General features: G+C 38.1%; 1 protein-coding gene and 1 long non-coding RNA gene across 3 annotated transcripts in view; one reads left to right on the forward strand and one right to left on the reverse strand.

The window, feature by feature from the left end:
- LOC148186469 (uncharacterized) overlaps positions 1-11017 on the reverse strand; it is a 43916-nt gene extending 32899 nt beyond the window's left edge. Inside the window, exons 1-3 of one of the 2 annotated variants that reach the window (XR_015774896.1) lie at positions 10857-11017; positions 8996-9158; positions 923-1042 (exon numbers count right to left, since the gene is read on the reverse strand). This is a non-coding gene — a long non-coding RNA (uncharacterized LOC148186469). Of the gene's footprint in view, positions 1-922; positions 1043-8995; positions 9159-10714 lie in introns of both variants that reach the window. The other variant, XR_015774895.1, reaches the window with a different exon arrangement.
- Positions 997-18629, forward strand: LOC121956247 (hemicentin-1-like). Its single transcript, XM_042504379.2, has 11 exons — positions 997-1154; positions 3675-3950; positions 4025-4351; positions 5450-5686; positions 6472-6699; positions 6790-7053; positions 12092-12358; positions 12447-12608; positions 14237-14455; positions 14657-14899; positions 17172-18629. Exons 1-11 carry the CDS (start codon positions 1097-1099, stop codon positions 17372-17374), a joined length of 2484 nt encoding a protein of 827 aa, XP_042360313.2. The 5' UTR covers positions 997-1096; the 3' UTR covers positions 17375-18629.
- The last annotated feature ends 1967 nt before the right edge of the window (positions 18630-20596 follow it).

The following is a 20596-nucleotide window of genomic DNA, read 5'->3' on the forward strand; positions in this document are numbered from 1 at the left end:
AATTTTAAAAGGAATTCCAGTGGTCTAAATCCTAAACCATGCAATCTGTTTGTAATCAAGTATTTTCACATTGAGCAGTTAAATAGAATTAAGTACAGAAATAAATCTTTGTAAATTTGTTAAAAACATAACACACAATCAGACAAGCTGATTTTACTTTAAGAAATCTTGGAAACTGAATGCCTTTAAAAATATAAGTAAATATAACTATTACTCTTGATTTATGCTACTTTATTTCTAAATGTTATGTCTACTTAAAATTTTGTTATATTTACTCAGTTTTTATAAGTTGTTGTAACTTCAACTTGACAAGTTCATTAAATCAGTCTTTCTAATTTTTCAGCAGCTTTGGCAGGCCTAAATCAAGTTTACTGTGCTATATATCAGTAAGCAGTTGTCAGTCATATTTGTATATTCTTAAACATGTTAACAAAACACAACTCGCAGGTCTTCAAACTTCATCATTAGCAAAATCCTCTTTGTCATGATCAAGTTAAGTCAGACTAACTTACCGAAGTTGCTATCACTTAATTTCACTTTTCAGTCTTTAAGTTGCGAAACCTTCAGAAAATTAAATAAACAGAACTAAAGTTTCAGTACACCTAACAGTTAGATATGAAGTAAATATAAATTAAGCCTAATGCGATAAAGTAAAACCACCTTGTCAGATTTGACACTGTATTATAACACATTTTAACACATTTGCAAAGATTTATGTCTGTACTTCTGTTAAGCTGCCAAATTTGAAAATATTTGAGTCATTTACAGAGCAGCAGAAGTACCAGGCTGCCTGACTATGAATAACAGAAATATCACCCACACACACAAATCCCCAGCGACTGTACAGAGAAAAGTGTGTGTCTGTGTGTGTGGACAGAGAGAGAGAGAGAGAGAGAGAGAGAGAGAGAGAGAGAGAGCATACCTTCCAGTGTGTTGGCTGTGGTGTATCTCTTTTTTTCTCTCTCTCCTTCTCCTCTGAATGTACTTCATTGGTTTACTCCAGCTCCGGACAGTGCAGCCCGGGCAGAGAAGCACAGCAGAGCTGGAATAAACGACAGAAGGGACATTGTTCACATCCAGTGAGTAAACAAATCCAATGAGTGAAAGTACTTCATTTGTTCGACTCTTCGTGGGGTTCCTGCTCAGTGTGACAGGTAGGAGCTTTTCACTTTTTCTGCTGAAATCATGGTCTTTACAATTTATAATGTAGCCTATATGACACTGACCATCAATATTTAGCATTTTTTTTTGTATTGTGAGTTCACAGAGTGTATGCTTTAGTGAAAAATCCACAAAGTACATTGAAATGTAAGAACGCTGTATGAGATTATTCAACCATCAAGCGTCACTGACAATAATGATAGCGGCAGGTAGAAGTGTCACATGGAGTTGCAGAACTTTGTTTCAACCAGAAGGGAGCGTTATCATATTCAAAAAAAGGACTGTCGGCTCATTGTGCATTGATGGCAAACAAAGAAGTTCCACATATCCAATGCTATTAGAAAATCACATGTTCATTATACCAATAAATCTCAAAAGAGCATTAACCCCCCCCCCCGCCCCCCGAGTATCAGGTGGGAAACAAAGGTTTCCAGAATAGCCAATAGTTAATTAGCTCATATTAAGACTGTTAGGTAACAGTAATATATACTTTACGAGGTAAGCCTATTTCTGCGAGTGTTGCTCAATTTACCGGCATCGGCACAGTGTCCTGAGCTTGAAAGAGAGCTGAGGAACAGCCTACACTTATTTCACATGTTTGAATTTTCACTAAGAGATATAAGATGGATTTTGAGGAATATGAAAATGAAACCAGAGCCGATATTTCTTACCTTGACTGTAAGCAGACCCATCAGAAAGATTTGATTAATTATGATAAGTAATTATCACACCGCTGTTTAAATTTTACATATACGTGTTTTAATCCAGTTTGGGGTTATATTTGTGTATTTTTTAGAACAGAAACCAAATTTGCCAGATATATTAATCTGATAAACACTTTTCATACTTTTGTTAAAGCTATAGTGTTTGGTTTTGTTAATACATTTTTCCCCCAAAGTTGAAGAAAAACCTTGATTTCCTGTGTATACCTGTTGGTAAAATGAAATAAGAAGAGAAAGTGATTTTCCTTTTTTTGTACTGTACTAGCAGATGTGTCCTCTAAACAGGAAGCATTGCATGGTATGTGATGAGAGACAGCATGCTTTAAAGCCCCCCTTAACTCATATATACATTAAGAGAACATGTAATATAGGCTAGTAATTAAGGGGTTTACATGATAGTGCTTACTTGGAGTTAACTCCAGTTACCTAAGTCAGAATTTGTCTGTCTTTTTCTACATAATTACAGTGATTTGGAAACTTGTACTTTTACTTCGAGCTCTACTTTGGCCAATGGAAAACACTCTTATTGGTCTTCTGTTGTCTCACAATGAATGCATGTATTTACAATATACAAAAACAGACACAAGATAACAGTTGTGTCAAGGGGTTCTGACCCCAAATAAAAAAATATATATATTATTATTATTACCTTTAGTGCTATTTATCATTTTAAAGTGCTTTGATAGGAATTCTCAAGTGTTGGAGAGTAAGATATGTCTGCCTTCTCTTTAATATAATGAAACTAGAAGGCACTCAGCTGGTAGTGCTCAAGGTGGCAAAAAAACACATTTGAGAAAACTCAACAGCAATGTCTCTGTCCAGAAATCATTCCCTGGTTAAGATAACCAACCCACCTTGTTATGAGTGCTTTCATGTATTTTCTTTCTGCTGATCTACACCTACCAACCAAATCACTGTGCAGAAGGAAGTGTGCATCTACTGCTCGCTCACCATCACCACACCACTGAGTGAGCTAACATTACGGGTCTCTTAAGGAGGATGTCGTTAATGTTCACATCTTGTGCTGTCACGAGCACAAGCCTCTCGCCCCTAAATGGAGGCACATTTCCTTCTGCGCAGTAATATGGTTGGGGAGTGCAGATCGGTAGGAAGAAATAGTCCCAAGAGAGAGAAAAAAAAAGTCTGTGATTTGGTCCTTTTAACCCTCTGAAACCTGTAGCAACATCACTTTTCTTGTGCTGCTTGCAGATGCCTTTCATAAATATTTAAACCTTTGAACCCTGAGCACCTTTTCTTATTTTATTTTTATTTTTTGAACAAATTTTCAGGTAATTTCTTATACTTTTTTGTCACTAATTTCTCACTAATTTCCCATATTTTTGAAAAAAAATCAAGCCAATTTGCTCAGGTCTCAAAGGGTTAAACTATCTTTTCAACTTCAGTTATACCCAAGAAACAAGGTGTTCGCCTTTTCTTAACGAGACAGTACATGCGTGTGTCTTATAACTTTTCTGGTTTGACAGGTCAGGACAAATTTAACTTGCCGACAAAGTAAGAGGAAGGGCAGAATCAGTTAGCAAGATAGACACTGCAGAAACACAAACATTTTATATTTTACACCTATAACTATTTTCTCCACCACATATAGCATCCACAAGTCTTTGACAAACAGTGAAAATGCACTTAAAACCCAAGTGGCAGGCAGTTATAGAGGTAGTCTCTATTTAATTACCTCACAGATGATAGATAAAAGTCAAGCCTTGCAATGAAATATTTTTTTGTGGCAATTATGCAAATCTGACACATCATATACTCATGCCCATGCTGTAGGTGTATATGCCTCCTGTCCCATTGACTTGAACCCCCCAAGTGTTGTGGTGAAATATGGAGAATCAGTCACAGTCAACTGCAGCACATCGGAGATCCTGTTCAGAGGAATGGGCTGGGAGGCTTCACATGGAGGCACAAGTATACAGAAAGTCAAACACGTGGTCTGGACTGTAGAGAACCTCAAAGAATGGGGCATCACTCCGTCATGCTTTATCAACCCATCCCATGAAAGTGATTTCAAACAGTGCTTGAAGCACCCCAAAGTTGTACTTTACAGTAAGTCCGTCTCATTTTGCAAAGAATCACAATGAAACCAAGACTGTGTCTGATAACTTCTACTTTTCCTCCAGCATTCCCAGAAAACATTAGTATCAGCTCCAGCAGTGGCCCATCTGGTCCGATGATCGAAGGGGAGGAAAATAAGTTTACATGTGACATCCCCAACATTGCACCTGTTCAAAATCTCAGTGTGAAGTGGTACAAAGGAGATGCAATGGTCTTTATGGACACTTTTAATAATCTCAGTAAGGCACCAGTGGACGAGTCATCTGTCTTCAACTTTATACCGACCAGACAAGACAACGGAGTCACGATCAGATGCGAGGCCCATTTGGACTTGTCGCCAGAAGGGCCACAACTTAATGTATCTTCACTGGGGTATGAGGTTGAAGTTTACTGTAAGTATAACATGTGTACTCACCAATTTTAATGTCTGTTATTTCTGAGTTTGGGTTCAAATTTTTCTATACTATTTTCGCTAGAGCTGCAATGATTATTTGATTAAGCAATTAGTTGGTTCAACAGGCGACACACATCCCCATATAAAAACATGAAAGTAGCAATACTTTTATTTTGACTAAATTAAAGACAATTATGCCATAAATTATAGGAAAAAAAGCACAAATTGTTGCTCAAAAAAACAACAGAATGCAGGATATAAAGGGCTTAAATTATTTTGGCAGAGGACCCCCAAACCTCCCATTTTATATGTGTGAGCCATTTCTTAAAAGGAAATGAGACATTTGATGGTTGCAGCTTCTTAATTTGGAGGACTTGCTGCTTTTTCTTCTCTTACTGAATAAACTGGATATCTTCAGGTATTAGGCTGTGTCCGACACCTTGAGCTCTAAAAACTGTGGCATGCATTATTCACTTTAAACAAAACAGTTAAACATAAAACAAGATAAACAAAATGATCTATCAGGAAAATAATCATTGGATTAATTGATAATGAAAATAATCTTTAGTTGCAGCCCTATAATTTTCACTATGCTAAGGAGTTAGCAAGTTCTTCAGGTGTTGACACACTGTCTCTGTATGTCAGCCCTGTGATTTTCTGGAAACCTGCTCAGGGTGTAACTTGCCTCTCGCTCAGTGTCAGCTGTGATAGGCTCCTGTGACCCTGAATAGGATAAGCGGTTACGGATAATCAATGAATGAACATTCCAGTTGGGAGGGGGGCATCTAAATTCCATTTTAACACAATAATGTTTTTTAGCAATGACCAGCAAAATGTCTGAACCTTATAGCAAAACTAATTTTAGGAATATAGTTAGTAAAGTTACCCAGGAAACAAATCTCCTGATCAAACGAAAAGACAACACCATACACACAGGACGGTGTTATGCACCCCCCGCCAAACCCCCTGAAGTTTACAACACTGCCAAATAGAGTGTAGAAATGTTCCCTCATCTAGGCCAAATCCCCCACAAAAGCTTTTTCATCTTTTCGATAAAAGAAAAGTAGTAATGGTTACTGTGTTTGCTTCTGTGCAGTTGGACCGGATGTCCAGTGTTCTGGTGCTTTACTGGACAAACTGGAGTTACTGGAAGGAGAAACTCTGAAGGAGAGGTGCTCTGTGACGGGAAATCCCGACCCATTTGTTGTATGGCAGAAAGATGGACAGCCAGTAAACCCGGCCCTCCCTCTGAGCAGGAAGAATGCAGGCCTTTACGCCATCGAAGCTGAGGGGGCTGGCTTAGTCAAAAAGAAAATGCAGGTTCTCGTATTGTGTGAGTGTCACATTCAATCAGCGCAAACAACCCACTGTTGGGCATGAAAAACATTGTTACATTTCTGATATTTTGCACATATTTTATACAAAGACTCATTAGGTTTTGCTTATCATTGTTGCCACATTGCCAAGATTTTTCTGTAATAATGTTTTTTTTTTTTTGAAGTATTTCAATTTGTAAACTGCTTGATGCACAAACAAACTCAAGCTGCCATAACGGTACTACAGTAAGTGTATGGTGGAGAAAATAATCAGATATTTTACTTTAAGTGCCAGTGTGTAGAAATTTCATTATTTTATAATCACCTGAAAAAAAAAATCTTTATCTTAGAATGTGATGTTTATATCTACATACAAAGTGGGTCGGCCATGTTGTTCTACAGCCCAGGATACATAAATCAAATATTGGCTAGTATTGGATAGATAGGGCCATTCACATTTTCGTGTTGGCCGACACAGTTCTCCTACACGCTTGGCAGATAGGTGATATTTCAGTTTTGCAACCTCATTGCTTGATGAAACTAAGACAGACATGTAAGACATGTAAAGGTGGTTTGTAGGATTTAAGGGGAAATATGGGCAGAAATGTGATATAATGTGATCTTTATGTTTTCTTTAGTGTATCTTTACCTGGAAAAAGTAATTATCATGTTTTTGTTTTGTTATAATGAATTATTTATATCTACAAAGGGAGAGGGTACAGTACAATACAATGTTTGATTAACTGTACTTTGTTACATTCCACTGGCAAGTTCATGAATTGTAATGTTTTATTACTTGTAGATGGACCAGAGTTGAGGTGTCAAAACGATTACACTGTGCTGGAGGACACTCCTTATAGTCTGAACTGCACTGTGGAGGGCTATCCTAAACCTGAGATCATGTGGACTAAAGATGGCGAGGAAGTGGAACTTCCAGAGAAACTAACAAGACGTGATTCAGGGCAATACTTGATCACAGCTTCAAGCGGTTCGTCAAGTGTCAGCCAAACAGTGAACATTAATGTCATTTGTAAGTTATTCTGATGATAATCCCAAACATCCATCTGTATGGGTCTTCTGCTTTTTCTCTGACTTATTTTACTTCAATTGTTTCCTCTAGACCCTCCATCACAGATATTTGAGCTTGAAGACTCTGAAGTCGACATTGGTTCTGATGTGTGGCTGAAGTGCTCCTCCATGGGCAACCCTCGACCAAAATATTCCTGGGATTATTACCAGACCGCCAATGTGATACAGGAAGATGAAGATGGAGTGTCCCGTCTGCTCATCCACAGTGCTACTATATACAACATGGGCTTCTACACATGTCACGCCTGGAATGACAAAGGGAATGTCTCTAAAACAGTCAGAGTTACTGTTAAAGGTAGGGTCAATATAATGTATCTACCTCTATGTATCTATCTGTGTATCTAATGTATCTAACATTCTTTAACACAATCAGTAGGCTGATGCAATATTTTTTAGAGCTTGTTTTTCATTGGTAGTCTGCTCATTACATTAATGATCACATTTTAAAAAGACCTTACTCCTAATATTCACTACTATTACTTTTATGATAAAATGTAATTATTTGAATAGACAAATTTCAGTTCTTGGTTTTTATGTTCCGACAGAGGTGTTATGTTTACGGGGTGTCCGTCCGTTCATACGTCCCATTCTCGCAAACCTGATATTTTAAGAACACCTTGAGGAAATTTCTTCAGATTTGGCACAAACATTCACTTGGATTCAACAATGAATTGAATTTGGTGGTCAAAGATTCGGGTCACTGTGTCCTTGCATTGGTTTCAGTGAATGCAATATCTCAAGAAGGTTTTAAAGGAGTTCCTCAAATTTGCCACAAACATCCACTTGTACTCAAGCTTGAACTTATTAGAAGTGAGTAGTCAAAGGTCACTGTGACCTCAAAAAACATGCCTTTTTGCTAATACTTAAGAATTTATACGCTAATTATGACAGCTATCACTGGCCTGGAGGCATTATGTTTTATGGGTTGTCCGTTCGTCCATGGGGACGATTGTACATCTGTACATCCCGTTAAGGAATGCCTTGAAGAAGTTTCTACAAATTTAGCACAAATGTTCATGTGGACTCAGCTATGAAGTGATCACATTTCGGTGGTCATAGGTCAATTGTCAAGATCGTTGTGATTACATTTCAGTGGTCATACGTCAATTCTCAAGATCATTGTGACTTATCTTTCTCATTGTTGTAAACGCAATATCTCAAGAACACCTTGAGCAATTTACTTAAATATTTTTATTTTTTGTTTAATTTGGCACAAACATCCACTTGGACTCAAAAATGAACTGATTAGAATCTGGTGATCAAAGGTCAGAAGTAACTAATCATTAAGAAATTTTACACAAATGTTTAATAGCATAAAATGATGACGTTATTAGATTTTCTATCCAGGTCAAAGGTCAGCTTCTCTGTGTCATCACAATGTTCTGCAAAAATACTTTTCTGGCCATTACTACAGCAAATCTCAGAAACAGAAATGGAGACATTTGGTCAGATACTAAATTTGTGACACTAATCTTGGGTGCCCACCATGTAACTGTGCTGATTGTAGAGATCTTCTGTGCTGCCGGGGGAAGGACATGTGAGAAGCTTCCATGTTTTCACAGACATGGATGTAAACTATACGTGAACTTGACTGGTGTGCAGAGGCATACAACCGCAAAGCAGTAATGCTAGTTTCAGAATTGTTCTGATACTGGCACCAGCATTGGAAATGCCGATGATAGATGGCATTTAGACATGTAGATGTGCTTTGTTGCAAGTACAGAAATCTCTGCAGGTTGCACACAGTAACGGAAATATTGTATGTAAAATTGAGATTAAATGTAGATGATGAGCACAAATATACCTAAAGTCACCTGACAGATATGCTGAGCGGACAGTAGGTACTCTCACAGACTCCACAGGGGAAGGTACATTATTGCCTGCACCACTTGTCTCTCCTGTCAGTGGACGATGAAACAGTGCATTTATCCTCCTATTTCCATTACTATTCACAGGCGAGAATGACCTCTTGTCTATCCTGGTGCTGAAGGGACTGTGGTGCTCAGTCAGCATACTGTTTGTTGAAAACGCAAAATATTGACAAATAAAGGAAGCAGTGCTACACTACGAATAGATTTTCAAAATTTACACAGTAACCAAAAATCAATTCCCTGACTCATCCACTGAGCACTGCAAGCCAAAGGAGAGTACTGAGCAAGCACTCTTTTGAACATGCAGACGCTGTATGTTTACAAATCAATGTATTTGAAATAGTCAGATGACGGCTGAGGACTCACCCAGTTTAATCCTTGTACTCCTGCAGTGGTAAAAGGACTTCAGGATCTCAATCCTCGCTCATCAGGCACATGACCGATCTCTTGTTTGAAAAGCCTTCACTACAACATGCAGTCTTGTCCCATCATTGGCCTGGTCATAGAACGTCACTTTTCCAAAGTGACCCTGCAGATTGAGCAATGAGTGACTGATTATTCTGTGCATTGCGATGAAATTCGGTAAAGACATCTATGTCTCAGGATCAATAGTAACAACTTTGGTGAGCCCCTGACTAATTAGTTCGAAATTTCAAATTTGCTCAACACTTCAGATGATGACTAAATCCTTCCAAAATTCTATTTTTTCTAATAGTGCATATTTGGTGCTAATGTTAACAAATGTTATGGTATAAAACACACTAAACTAAGATGGTAAACATGATACCTAAACCTGCAAACGTCAACACATCAGCATTGGCATCGTGAGCATGTTTGCATGCAGATATTAGCATTTACAGTGCAGCCACTGCCACACAGAGCGGCTAGCATGACTATGCTGTGTTAACACTACAAGTGATACAGCAGCAGGCTGCAGGTCATTTTCAATGGAAGCCACAAACTGACACCTAGCACTTGCTGCTGTGGACTGGGGCGATGCACTACATATCAAAGCTGACCTGAATGGCCTCAACTTTTTTTCAGCGCTCCAATGACGTGGTGCAGCGTCAACCAATCATGCTGTGTTTATATGGAAGTTGTAAATCCATGTTTACAACATGGGAAATCATGTAAACAAATTTAAGAACTCTGTGTTCTCAGAAAATGTTATTTTAAAATTATATCCACTACTTGTGCACATGAAAAACACACCCCCATTTCAACGCAGCAATACATTTTTGTTCTGTTTCTGAGGTACTGTGTTATTTAAGCTAAATTAGCTGATGCTAGGCTAGCTTTATGTGCATTGCAGTGCACACGGGGATGCAATAGGGTGGCGAAATTTGATGTTAAAATGGAGCTTCTACATCAATCAAAAGCACACACAAGCCTTTGATAACATAAATATGTTAAGGACTATTTGAATAACATTTCAATGACGACGTGGCAATAATGCTCAAAATGTGAATGGCATTAGATTTCAAACTTTACATTTTAAACTTTAATGTACATTATAAAAGGCAATAATATCTACTGTGTAGGATTTAGTGGCATCTAGCCATGAGATTTAACAACTGAAATTTCTGCGGCTTGGGAGAACAATGATGGTTGACAGACACACACACACACACACACACACACACACACACACACAAAAAAAAAAAAAGGTGAATAGATTATCTTGACTCATAGTTTAATTTGTCAGTTCTGGGCTACTGTGTAACAACATGGCAGACTCTACAAGAGGAGCCGGCTTCCTTATAACTATCAACATCTCAGTTCTTATTTTAGGGTGATTGTAAACTAATGAAAACATAATTATGATTGTTATATAACATTTTTTTTGCCAATAGAAGCCCCTAAGTCCCACATATTGGGCCTTTAAATATAAGGTATACATGCTACTGTGAGGAGCATATTTACATGCTAATGTTAGCATTTAGCTCAAAGTAACCCGTACATTGCAGCCTCACACAGCTGCTTGCTGGGTTGTTTACTAATATTCAATATTAATTTGGAACATACATAAGACATTGTGCAAAAATAAGCAAATAACATGTATTTTTTCCCAGAGTTTTTTCGTACCCGTATGTGCTGGGGAGTTTGGCCAACCGTCTAACTAGCAACTGGCACTCATAAGGCTACATTTAGACACAGTGGGTGTGAGAGGTTGCAGTTTATGTGTGTGTGTGTGTGTGTGTGTGTGTGTGTGTGTGTGTGTGTGTACCGTATTTGGGGGGAGGGCTGTTTCCCAGTTTCCTCTCTGGTGATGTGAGGGCTGTGCTGTGCTTGCAGACATAGCTTAGCTTAGCTTTCTCCCAAAAAGTCTACAAGTCGACGCTGGCTCGTCCCATGTAGGCAGAGGGGCAGCAGGAGAAACCTCAGAGCCGCTCGGTGTAACACAAGAGGGTCGACAGCTTCCGGAGAAACTTTATTCCAATGGATAATTCAATCTCACTTCGTCTCCTTTCAGTGCTTTTGACTTTAGAGCTGCTGTCGCTTTGTAACGGGATAGGACCGAGTAAGTTGAGCGCTTAGTTTGTGTTTGAAATGGCTCATTTAGGCTCACTGTTATTACTGTGACTTATAAGGAACAAAAAGCGGGATTGTTTTGGTCTATTTATGTAGCGTGCTGAGTTAAGAGGAACTGACTTAAAGCAACACCCACTAGTTTGGAAAAGTTGACAGGAATTATGCTTTGAATAGGGACACATGATAAGTGATAATGTGAGAATACTAGTAAAAAAATGCGACTTAGGTAGTCTGATTAATAGCAGTTATTGTGACCCTGTGTCTATTTAATCCAGGGGTGTCAAACTCATACAGCCAAATTTGATGTCAGTTGGGCTGTAGCAGTAAACCCATCAGGTATTTTACAATTTAACAAACTTTGATACAGTGAGAATGCTTGATGTTTGTGTCGGTGTATATTCAGAGATGTCCTCAACTGAAATATGCCAGGCAAACGTAAGGAAATATCTATGTGTTTTATTCCCGGCACCCAAAAACAAAATCAAAGAATAAAGAAAATTTCCTCTCAGTTCCGTTGTATTTGGTATTGTGGTTAATTCCACACCTTGGACCCCTTTTGGCCATATTTTTTACACCCCTGACCTTCTATTACTATTATAGTTTTCAGAGTAAATAGTATGTTTCAACTTTGGGATAACTGTTAAAATTGTAGGAAATGGGTTGGGTGGTATGTGACGCATTTAAGTGAGATATTGGTATTTCAGTTAAATTCAACACAAAGAATGCTGGGCAGCAAGTGCAGACTTTCCTAAGGGAGGGGTATATCCTTCCTGAGCCTTTTCCTGTTCCCCCCTGAGACACAGCTTTTGTTCGGACTTTTCCACGCATTTTCATTACAGCACTGGAAGTGGAAATATTGTGTTAAGATAGTGTATGTGTATACACTTGGACTTGGAATAACATGTTTCTCCCCCACTCTTTATTCTGCAGGTGTCAGTTCTGAATGCCCTGTTGAAATAACTCCGGACAGGATGGTGGTACAATACGAAGACAGAGGCCAGCATGCAACATGCAAGCCAACCTCCACTGATACAGAACATGCGAAAGAAATATACTGGCAACTTAGTCAGGGCGTCCGAACTAACAGCACAAGTTGGTTTGTTGACGCTGATAAAGACTGGGACCCAAGGCCTGTTTGTATTGCGACGTTTCACATAAGAGGAACGTGCCAGAAACATTTAAACTTCACTCTCTACAGTATGTTTTTCCAACAGTTGTTGTTTTTAAAAGTTCTTCTAGAATTTTGAAACTATCTTTCCTGATCATTATTTTTTCATCTTCTCAGAAACACCAGATAGTGTCTCCATCCGTCATGTTGATAACTTGAGCTCCGTGGTTGAGGGGAGAGAGTTCCAGCTGCAGTGTGACATTATCAACGTTGCTCCTGCACAAAACCTCATTGTGAGGTGGTATCAAGGGAATGAAACCTTCCAGCCACTTCTAAAAGGTGGGGAATCTTTATCTTCATAAGTTCTATCCTGTTTGTAAAGCCAAGGAAATCCAAATGCTCAAACACCCCAAACTGACATGACAAAAACTAGCGTTGATGAAAGGCATCACCTGTATCTTGGACAAAAAGTTGCACATGAACACATTCATAGCCAACTAGCAAATACTGTATGTTATGTGCATGCATGAGCGGCAGTAACTATCCATACCAGCAGATGGCAGTGGTCTGTAATCGTCATACAAAAAGGGAAACTGGAAGACTGCCTTGGCTTTAATTAGCCAATGTTAAAAGAACAAAGCATATTTACCATGTGATAGCAAACATTAACACAAACCACCAGGAAGGGTTTCTGCTAAAGACCTCAGAAAACAGAAGTGAGAACTGAAGATACTGCACAGCCCTTTGCACTCAATGAGATGACAAAATGTAGATGAGTTAAAAGAGTGTGAACATTTGAAGTGAACATTCATTTTATTAGTTCTCCTAATTTTGTAATGCACAATTTCCTTTTTTAAGCAACAGCATCTCATTAAACAACCAGGGTGATTAGTAGAAAGGTGTTTTCAATAGTACTGTGAACAGTGAGGGAGGTTTGTTCAAGTGATCTTTTTGCCACACGCATGATGTGACACGCAAAAAATTGGTGGCAGTATTGGAATGGAAAAAAAAGGCTTCCTCATCAGTTTATCTCTTATCTTTATCAGTATTTGACTCACGTCAAGAGACTCTGAACATCAGGAAATCCCTTTTTGGTTTATGTGACTGGAGTCATCAACATAAGGACAAGAAATGAATTTCATCATGATATAAAATATAGAGAATTATACTCATTACTTCACTGTAACTTCACTGTTTTAGGGACTTATCTTATACCTAGCACAAAGCTGAGCACAGTGCAGCCCAAGTGTTATAGCTCCTTTCAGACTGATGCAGTTGTCATATTCACTGCCAGCACCCACATTGTACATGCACTTGGGTGTGTATGTGTTAAATTGAGGTGTGGTCTGGTACATTGTTAGCAGATTGCTATTTTGATGCAGCAGAAAATGATTGCGCCATTGACCATAAAAAAGTTTATATTCAATAGCACAGTACTTTCCTGCTATTTAAAGGGTGCATTATTTAAATAGTAAGATGTGCCTACATAGGCAGGTTCACAATGTCTGTACACTCTTGTCACACACACACACACACACACACACACACACACACACACACACACACACACACACACACACACAGGAATGTGTGGTTGGGTTGTGGGTGGATGAGATGAATTATTAATGGAGAAATATTAACTACATTCTCTAAAATGTGAAGATAGCAGAGCTGCTGTCCGACTCCCCTTTAAGAGAGAGGCGGTTTGCTTTTACTCACAGGGAGCAGTGTAACTTCATCGATAACTTCCGAAGATCAAAGTTCAGTTCTGTTTCCTCTGTCAAGGTTGTAGGTACAGTTTTTAGTTTTGTGGCCTAACGTGGGTCAACGGCAGACTGTCAGCTCCTTTATTCAGGAGTTCATCTATGTAAATGCAATCAAATATTAGGCATTATGAATCAAAGTAAAACTGATTTCTGTCTTTTTCTTTCTTTATATTTGTCCCTAAATGTCCCTTTGTCCATCAGGCTCAATGCGAGTGACTGGCTGCCAGCCTGAGAACGACACAAACTGTGACATCGCCGTGATCCGATCTCCGCTAAACGTGTCATCCACCATCAGCATCACTCTGGACAGAAACCAAACTGGAGCGAAGTTCAGATGTGAGGCTGAGTTGAATCTCGGACCTGAGGGACCGCAGCCTCCTCCAACCGTGATGTCCAGTCCCCTCAACGTCACCGTCTACTGTGAGATCACACTTAAATTTGCTGCTCAATAGTTATGATTAAGACAACACTGTAAGGTTAAGTGGTTATGGACATTTTATGACAAGCACATACTTCTGCTAGAGTGTCTATGCAATGATACTCTAGAGCTTGTTTTCTTTACAATACGAAATTTTGAAAATACATACTCACCCTGTTCTATTCACCTTTATTTCTCAACAGATAAGCCCAGCATTAATATTGCAAAGCTTCCAAAGAGGGTCCCAGTGTTCAAAGGTTATCCCGAGGAGCTTGTTTGTGAAGCTGACGGCCACCCGCCTCCAAAGATCCTGTGGCTCTACAGTCCCGACAAAGTGCCCCGCATGTCTGGAAACACACTTATTGTATCTGAAGCAGGCATCTACAACTGCAGCGTCGCTAATGAAGTTGATTCCACGTCCCATGAGGTCGAAGTGATTTTAAAAGGTAACATCTTAATCTAAATCCCACTGTTTGAGGTCTAGACAAAAGATGCATGTCTTCCTATGAAAATGTGTGAAAGATGTTTTTCCTAAATATATAAAAATGTGTCCCAGAATTGAAATCAAATCTGGGAGGGGGTTTTATATAATTTATAAATAATTACTGCTCGTATCTCCTCCCCTGTATACTAACTATATAAGAATGTTCACTGGTTTCTGTTGCTCAAAACCTCATTTTATTTAGCATCTGCAAAGATATAATCATACTCTGGACATGTTTGAGTAGAACTTAACCTAAAGTAGCGCGATAAAAGACGTGCAGCTTCAAAGAGGAATCTATCCAGGCATATAGATTTATTTCAGAATTGCGTCGAGAGATTTCTTTGAGCGGTTTGCGATGAAAGAAACAAAAAGACAGAAGGCTGGTGGATTGATCGGAGGTTTAGGTAAGTTTTAGTTGAAAGTTATTGAAGTATTTTTCAAACTGGACTATATTTTCTAATGTTTTTGTGTCTAAATGACTAATAGAGACAACCGTTTTTTAAAATGATCCAGTATTAAGAGAAACTGCTCAAGCCACAGAGGCGAAGCAGGCTGCAATGTAATCCCTACAGGCAATTGACTACTATCAATTTACGGACATCACAAGTCCTTGTTTTTGCCATTGCCATTTTTGCCGTGTTTATCAGAGATGTCTGGCAACATTATAGAGGGTGCTACAGAGAAATCAAAAGGTTTCTCCTCACTTTTCACTCTATAAGTCTCGCTCAAGGAAATCTTGCGAGTGGTGATTGTTTCAGGAAAAACAACAGTGGAAATGATTTTGAGAGTTCTAGAGAAAATTGCAGCGAATATTTTGCTGTGTTGGAGAACAGAAACTGTACCGTAGTGTTTATTGAATTGTGTTAGTGTTATTGAATAGATTTTCAGTGTAATGGCTGAGTATTTAACTGATTTTGACAATGTGGAAAAGATTTCAGAATAAACCCTTAAGTAGTCATAAACCAAAGGTGCAGAATTCCCCAAAGGAATTACAAGGCAGCCTTTTTTGCTGCTGCGACTGATGTGGTCTCTCTCAGTATTGAACCAAAAATTTTTTATCTCCACTTGTCACCTAGATACAAACATGGGAAATTAGGGTCCAGGTAAAAAAATACTGAAGTTTCCCTTTAAACTTCTCTTAATATGACCTGTTTTCTGTTATGAGATCTTATAATCAGAAGGTGGTTCTGCAGTAATGATCTAAGTACAATTAGGCTTATCTTCCTATCTGAGCGTAGGTCATAGGCTTGGGCAGTGTCTATTTTTTCGTACCTTCCTGACATTTCATCATTTTTGTTTTTAAAAAAAATAAAAAGCTGCACTGCTGGTAATAGGAGTCATTGTTGCATGCATGACATTGTCTAGCCTACAATGTAGGTGTGGACAATATGTTAAAATATTCCAACAAGACACAGTCAGCATAACAACTCCTTATTGTTTCAGCTGTGAGACGTGTTCAAGCAGCGAGTTTCCTGTTTTGAAAGGAAATAGTTATTATCAACAAAACAAAAAATAATATAAACAAATGAAACTGCAGCTTTTGAATTTTTAAGCTTCTCTCTTTCACCGAAAAAGACTAACGTTAGCTTAATGGCCTTGTTTACTCATCGTAAAACACACATCTTTTAACTTGACAGAAACAAAATAAACCCCAAAAAATTGGCCTTGCTTATTCTTTTCGTTGTTCTTACAATCACCAAACCATTAATTTATTGAGTTGAATGTGCAAATATCTTGGCTCTACGCTGTTATCCCCTACTATCTCTCTGCGGATACTGGCTGGCTTTAGTTCTTTAACGTTATCCCCACCACTGGCAGTCACCGTCTTTCTCAGCTCATTGTACACTAGAATACCATGCCTCAACACAGCATCCTGTATTAGTTTACTAGAAAGAGGAGCGTCTTTGTTTTTGACTGAATTAAAAAATGATGACCAGGATTTCTAGATACCTTGGTATACTTAAATACCGCCCAAGCCTAGTAGATCATATGATAAAACTGTACATAATTAGCAACCTCTTCATCATTTTCGTTTGTGCATGTGCATCCAAATAGTCAAGTGTATCTTCATTTGTCCTGCAATATAAAATAAAAATGAAATTCATAAATAAAAGTTTATAAAGATGTGTTTAACATGTAGTGGAGCATGACAGAAATAGAGACCCTTGTTTTTATAACAGTTTATTTTTGAAATACTCAAACATTAAAATGCTGCCTGTTTGACTTCATTACAGAGGACTACCTTCCACTCATAGCTGGATTTGTGGCTCTCACAGTTGTTTCGATCTCCGTCGTCTTCCTCTTCATCTACTCAATCTACTACAAGAACACCAAGATGCGCCGCTACAGTCTTAAAAACCCCAAACTGGACACCCCCAGTGGAAACGTAGCCCACAATGGCTGGGACATGCAGTTTCCTATGACCAAACTGTCTTAGCACTACATCTGTGGATAGCACAGAACAGATAGTCTGACCACTCTGAATGAGCTGCATCTCTCCGCCACCACAAACTACAGTGTTTGAAAGCCTGAATACCACTCAGCCTGCAGGCTCACACTGGACTGATCACATACTCTGTCATCCTCACATCTATTTTCTCACATAAAATAGCATTTTACCCTTCATGCCATAGTCTAATTATAAGAATGAGCAACTTTGGCTTGAGATGTACAATTTTATATTTACTACTGGACTTCACCTGTTTTCACTGGAAAAGAAAGAGGGGAGGAGCAAGGACTCAAAATTTGGCTCTGACATGCCAGATAAACTGTTTTGATATTATTTTATGAGCACAAAGGGAATTTAATGTTTTTATGAATGTTGTTTGTTGATGTTGATTTCACGTTTTTTTTAAATTATGCCCCTTTAATATTCACTTAAACTCGACTTGATTTTAGCATGCATATAAGTGTTAACCCTGAAACTGCTGTCTTTTTAACTCTTACACTAACAGGAAGTGAAACACCCCTGGCCTCTCTGAGGGTGTGAAAACCAGCCCTGCCAAATTTGTAAACACTTTGACTTATGCATTTTTTATTCATTGAGCCCATTGGCCCTTCATTATTCTTTGTAAGCCTCCATGCACTTCTTTTTTTTTAAAGATATTTTGGGGGTATTTTTGCCTTTAATTGACAAGAGAGCAAAAGTGTGAAAGGGGGAGAGAGAGAGAGGAGGCGACATGCAGCAAAGGGCCGAGGCTGGAATCAAACCCACGGCTGTTGCGGTGAGGACACAGCCTCTATACATGGGGCCACCAGGCGCCCCTCCTCCATGCACTTCTGATTGAGTTTGTAGCCTTCTCGGTGCCGGGCACTTTGTTGTGCCACACTGTTTCAGCCTCGGGTTTATGGGACAAATTGTCTTGTTCCACAGCTGTGTTTTTTTTTTTTTGTATAAATGACTGCATGGCATTATAGCCTAATGCCTATTAGAGCTGTATATTTAGGATACTATTTTATGTAAATGCGAAACATATTTATTTATAAGAAAAAGCAAAGATGAAACAATTTAGTGTTGAAAAAGGACTGCAGATAGGTATGTAAATGATGCAAATGTTGGAAGAATTAATGTGGTTAAGTTCCTGTCTGCGATGATGGGGACATGAAGACAATGTAACGCATTTGTGAATACAGCTGTAAATATTTGACTGATGTTAAAATGTATTTTGATATTAAAAATCTGGCTTTTCAAACAGATTGCTTCGTTATTGAAAGGTCAGAATGTATCTGATATGCATTCATCTGTGATCAGAAACATAAGACTCATTTTGTTGGATTTTTCAAACAGTAATAAGACGATGCAATAGCTAATCAGAAGATAACAGTTTCTTCTTGCCTGGTAAATCCTCCTCAGAGCACAGACCTGTGACAAAGGCTAGACCTTAAAGTTCTGCCTTTTTAAATTTAATCTCTAAATAGTTATTAAAGGGGAAAAACTCCTTAATTAAGAATTCCATATGTTATTTCTGTGGCGTAGGAAAGTTCAATTAATATGTGTGAACATGAGCTATTCTCTCTCCAAGTTAGAAACCAGACAAGTCTCAAACTTGTGATGTCATCAAGTTGAAAGTCAGTAGCTGCTTCATCGCCAATGAATAGCAGACAGATTATCGGAGTTTTCATTTTTATAGCCAAATGAGTTTTGCTCTATTGTAGTGTTCTCAATTGTGAAAAAATAAAAATACCCATCTATTCAGAACATTGTGCCCTCAGCATCATGTAGAATATTGTTAATGGAGCAGATCTAGACTTAATACCTGATGTCATCATAAATTTGAGTTTTAGCACTGTTAGTTGTTTATCAGATGAGGTGGGTGCCTAGGGTGTGACAAAAGTTTTATTATTATAATTATTATTAATATTATTATTATTATTGTTATCTTGACCCTCCCCAGAACTGCAAATATTTTTCCCTTGAGCCTCCCTGAGTGACCGGGGGGAAATGTATGACCCTCCCTCTATTTCTATGGGGCAAATTTTATTTTTTGGGGGTGAAATTTTAATGTGGAATGAGATTATTTTAATGAAATATCACTATTTTAAGGTTAGATTTGGTTATATTTCTTAATGAGTTCATTGCACATTTTGAAAATTTAATGATAGTTTCTGCTTTTACTGTTTCTTCCAGTGATCAATGGAATAATTTAAGCATATTTTTTTTGTTTTTTGATTTTAATTTATGCCTTTCAAGCCTGCTGGTGGGTTTGGGGGTTCAGAAGGGATTTAAATTAATTTAAAAAAATATAGTTTCATTAAGTTATATGCCCCTCCCCTAAGCCAAAATAAAAATCAGAAGTCCTTCCCCACTGCATAGAAAATATACCACATTCCTCCCATGTTTTGTCCCATCGCTTCCCCTTTCATAAATAACAGTCTACTGTTACTGGCATTTTTGAACTGTGGTAGTGCACAGAAATAAAATTCTGAGTTTTGGTAATAGCCAAAGATCCCCTTAGAGGCTCACCAAGATGGGTACTACTTTACTGGGCTGCTGCTGACCCTCCAGGGTAATACCAGCACTACTGTACCTTCTAACAGACAGCTTTGGTGTGATCTTTCAGAAACAAATCTGTGGAAATCCTGAAAACTATGAGTCTGTTTGACTATTGCGCAACACATAGGAAAATAATCGCTCAGATCCTTGTGTTTTGACAGATACGGAAATGATGGTGGAAAAAAAAAAGTTGGAAAAAAAGTTTTGTCCATCATTTTTTTCCCACCATCATTTTTTAGATGTTTGTTAAAAAAATTAGATGGCTGAAAAAAAAGATGTTGGAAAAAAATGTTACTGAAAAAAAAGATGTTGAAAAAAATTATCTTGGAAAAAAAATGATGATCGAAAAAAAATCTCCTCTAGAAAATTTCTTGTTCCCCTCATCAGTTTTCTTTGTCCACCATCTTTCGTTTCACCTTCTGATTTTATTTTCGGCAAACTACTTTTTCACCATCTTTTTTTTGCATCCAGCAGGATTTAACCCTCTATGGTACGCACTATGATCCCAGTTGGTAAAAAAATGTTTGGGGTGTTTTTTTGTCTTAAAATAGACCAAGTAAACATAATGAAGAGACATTTTCAAAAAATATTATTTTTTTAGTAGTTTTTAGGGTTCGTTGCCATATGGCAACACCGTACCATAATGGAAAGTAATGAAAACATGAG

The sequence above is a fragment of the Plectropomus leopardus genome, chromosome 18, assembly GCF_026936395.1.
Source record: "Plectropomus leopardus strain MGB_pleo_1.0 chromosome 18, ASM2693639v1, whole genome shotgun sequence".
NCBI classification, from domain to species: domain Eukaryota; kingdom Metazoa; phylum Chordata; class Actinopteri; order Perciformes; family Serranidae; genus Plectropomus; species Plectropomus leopardus.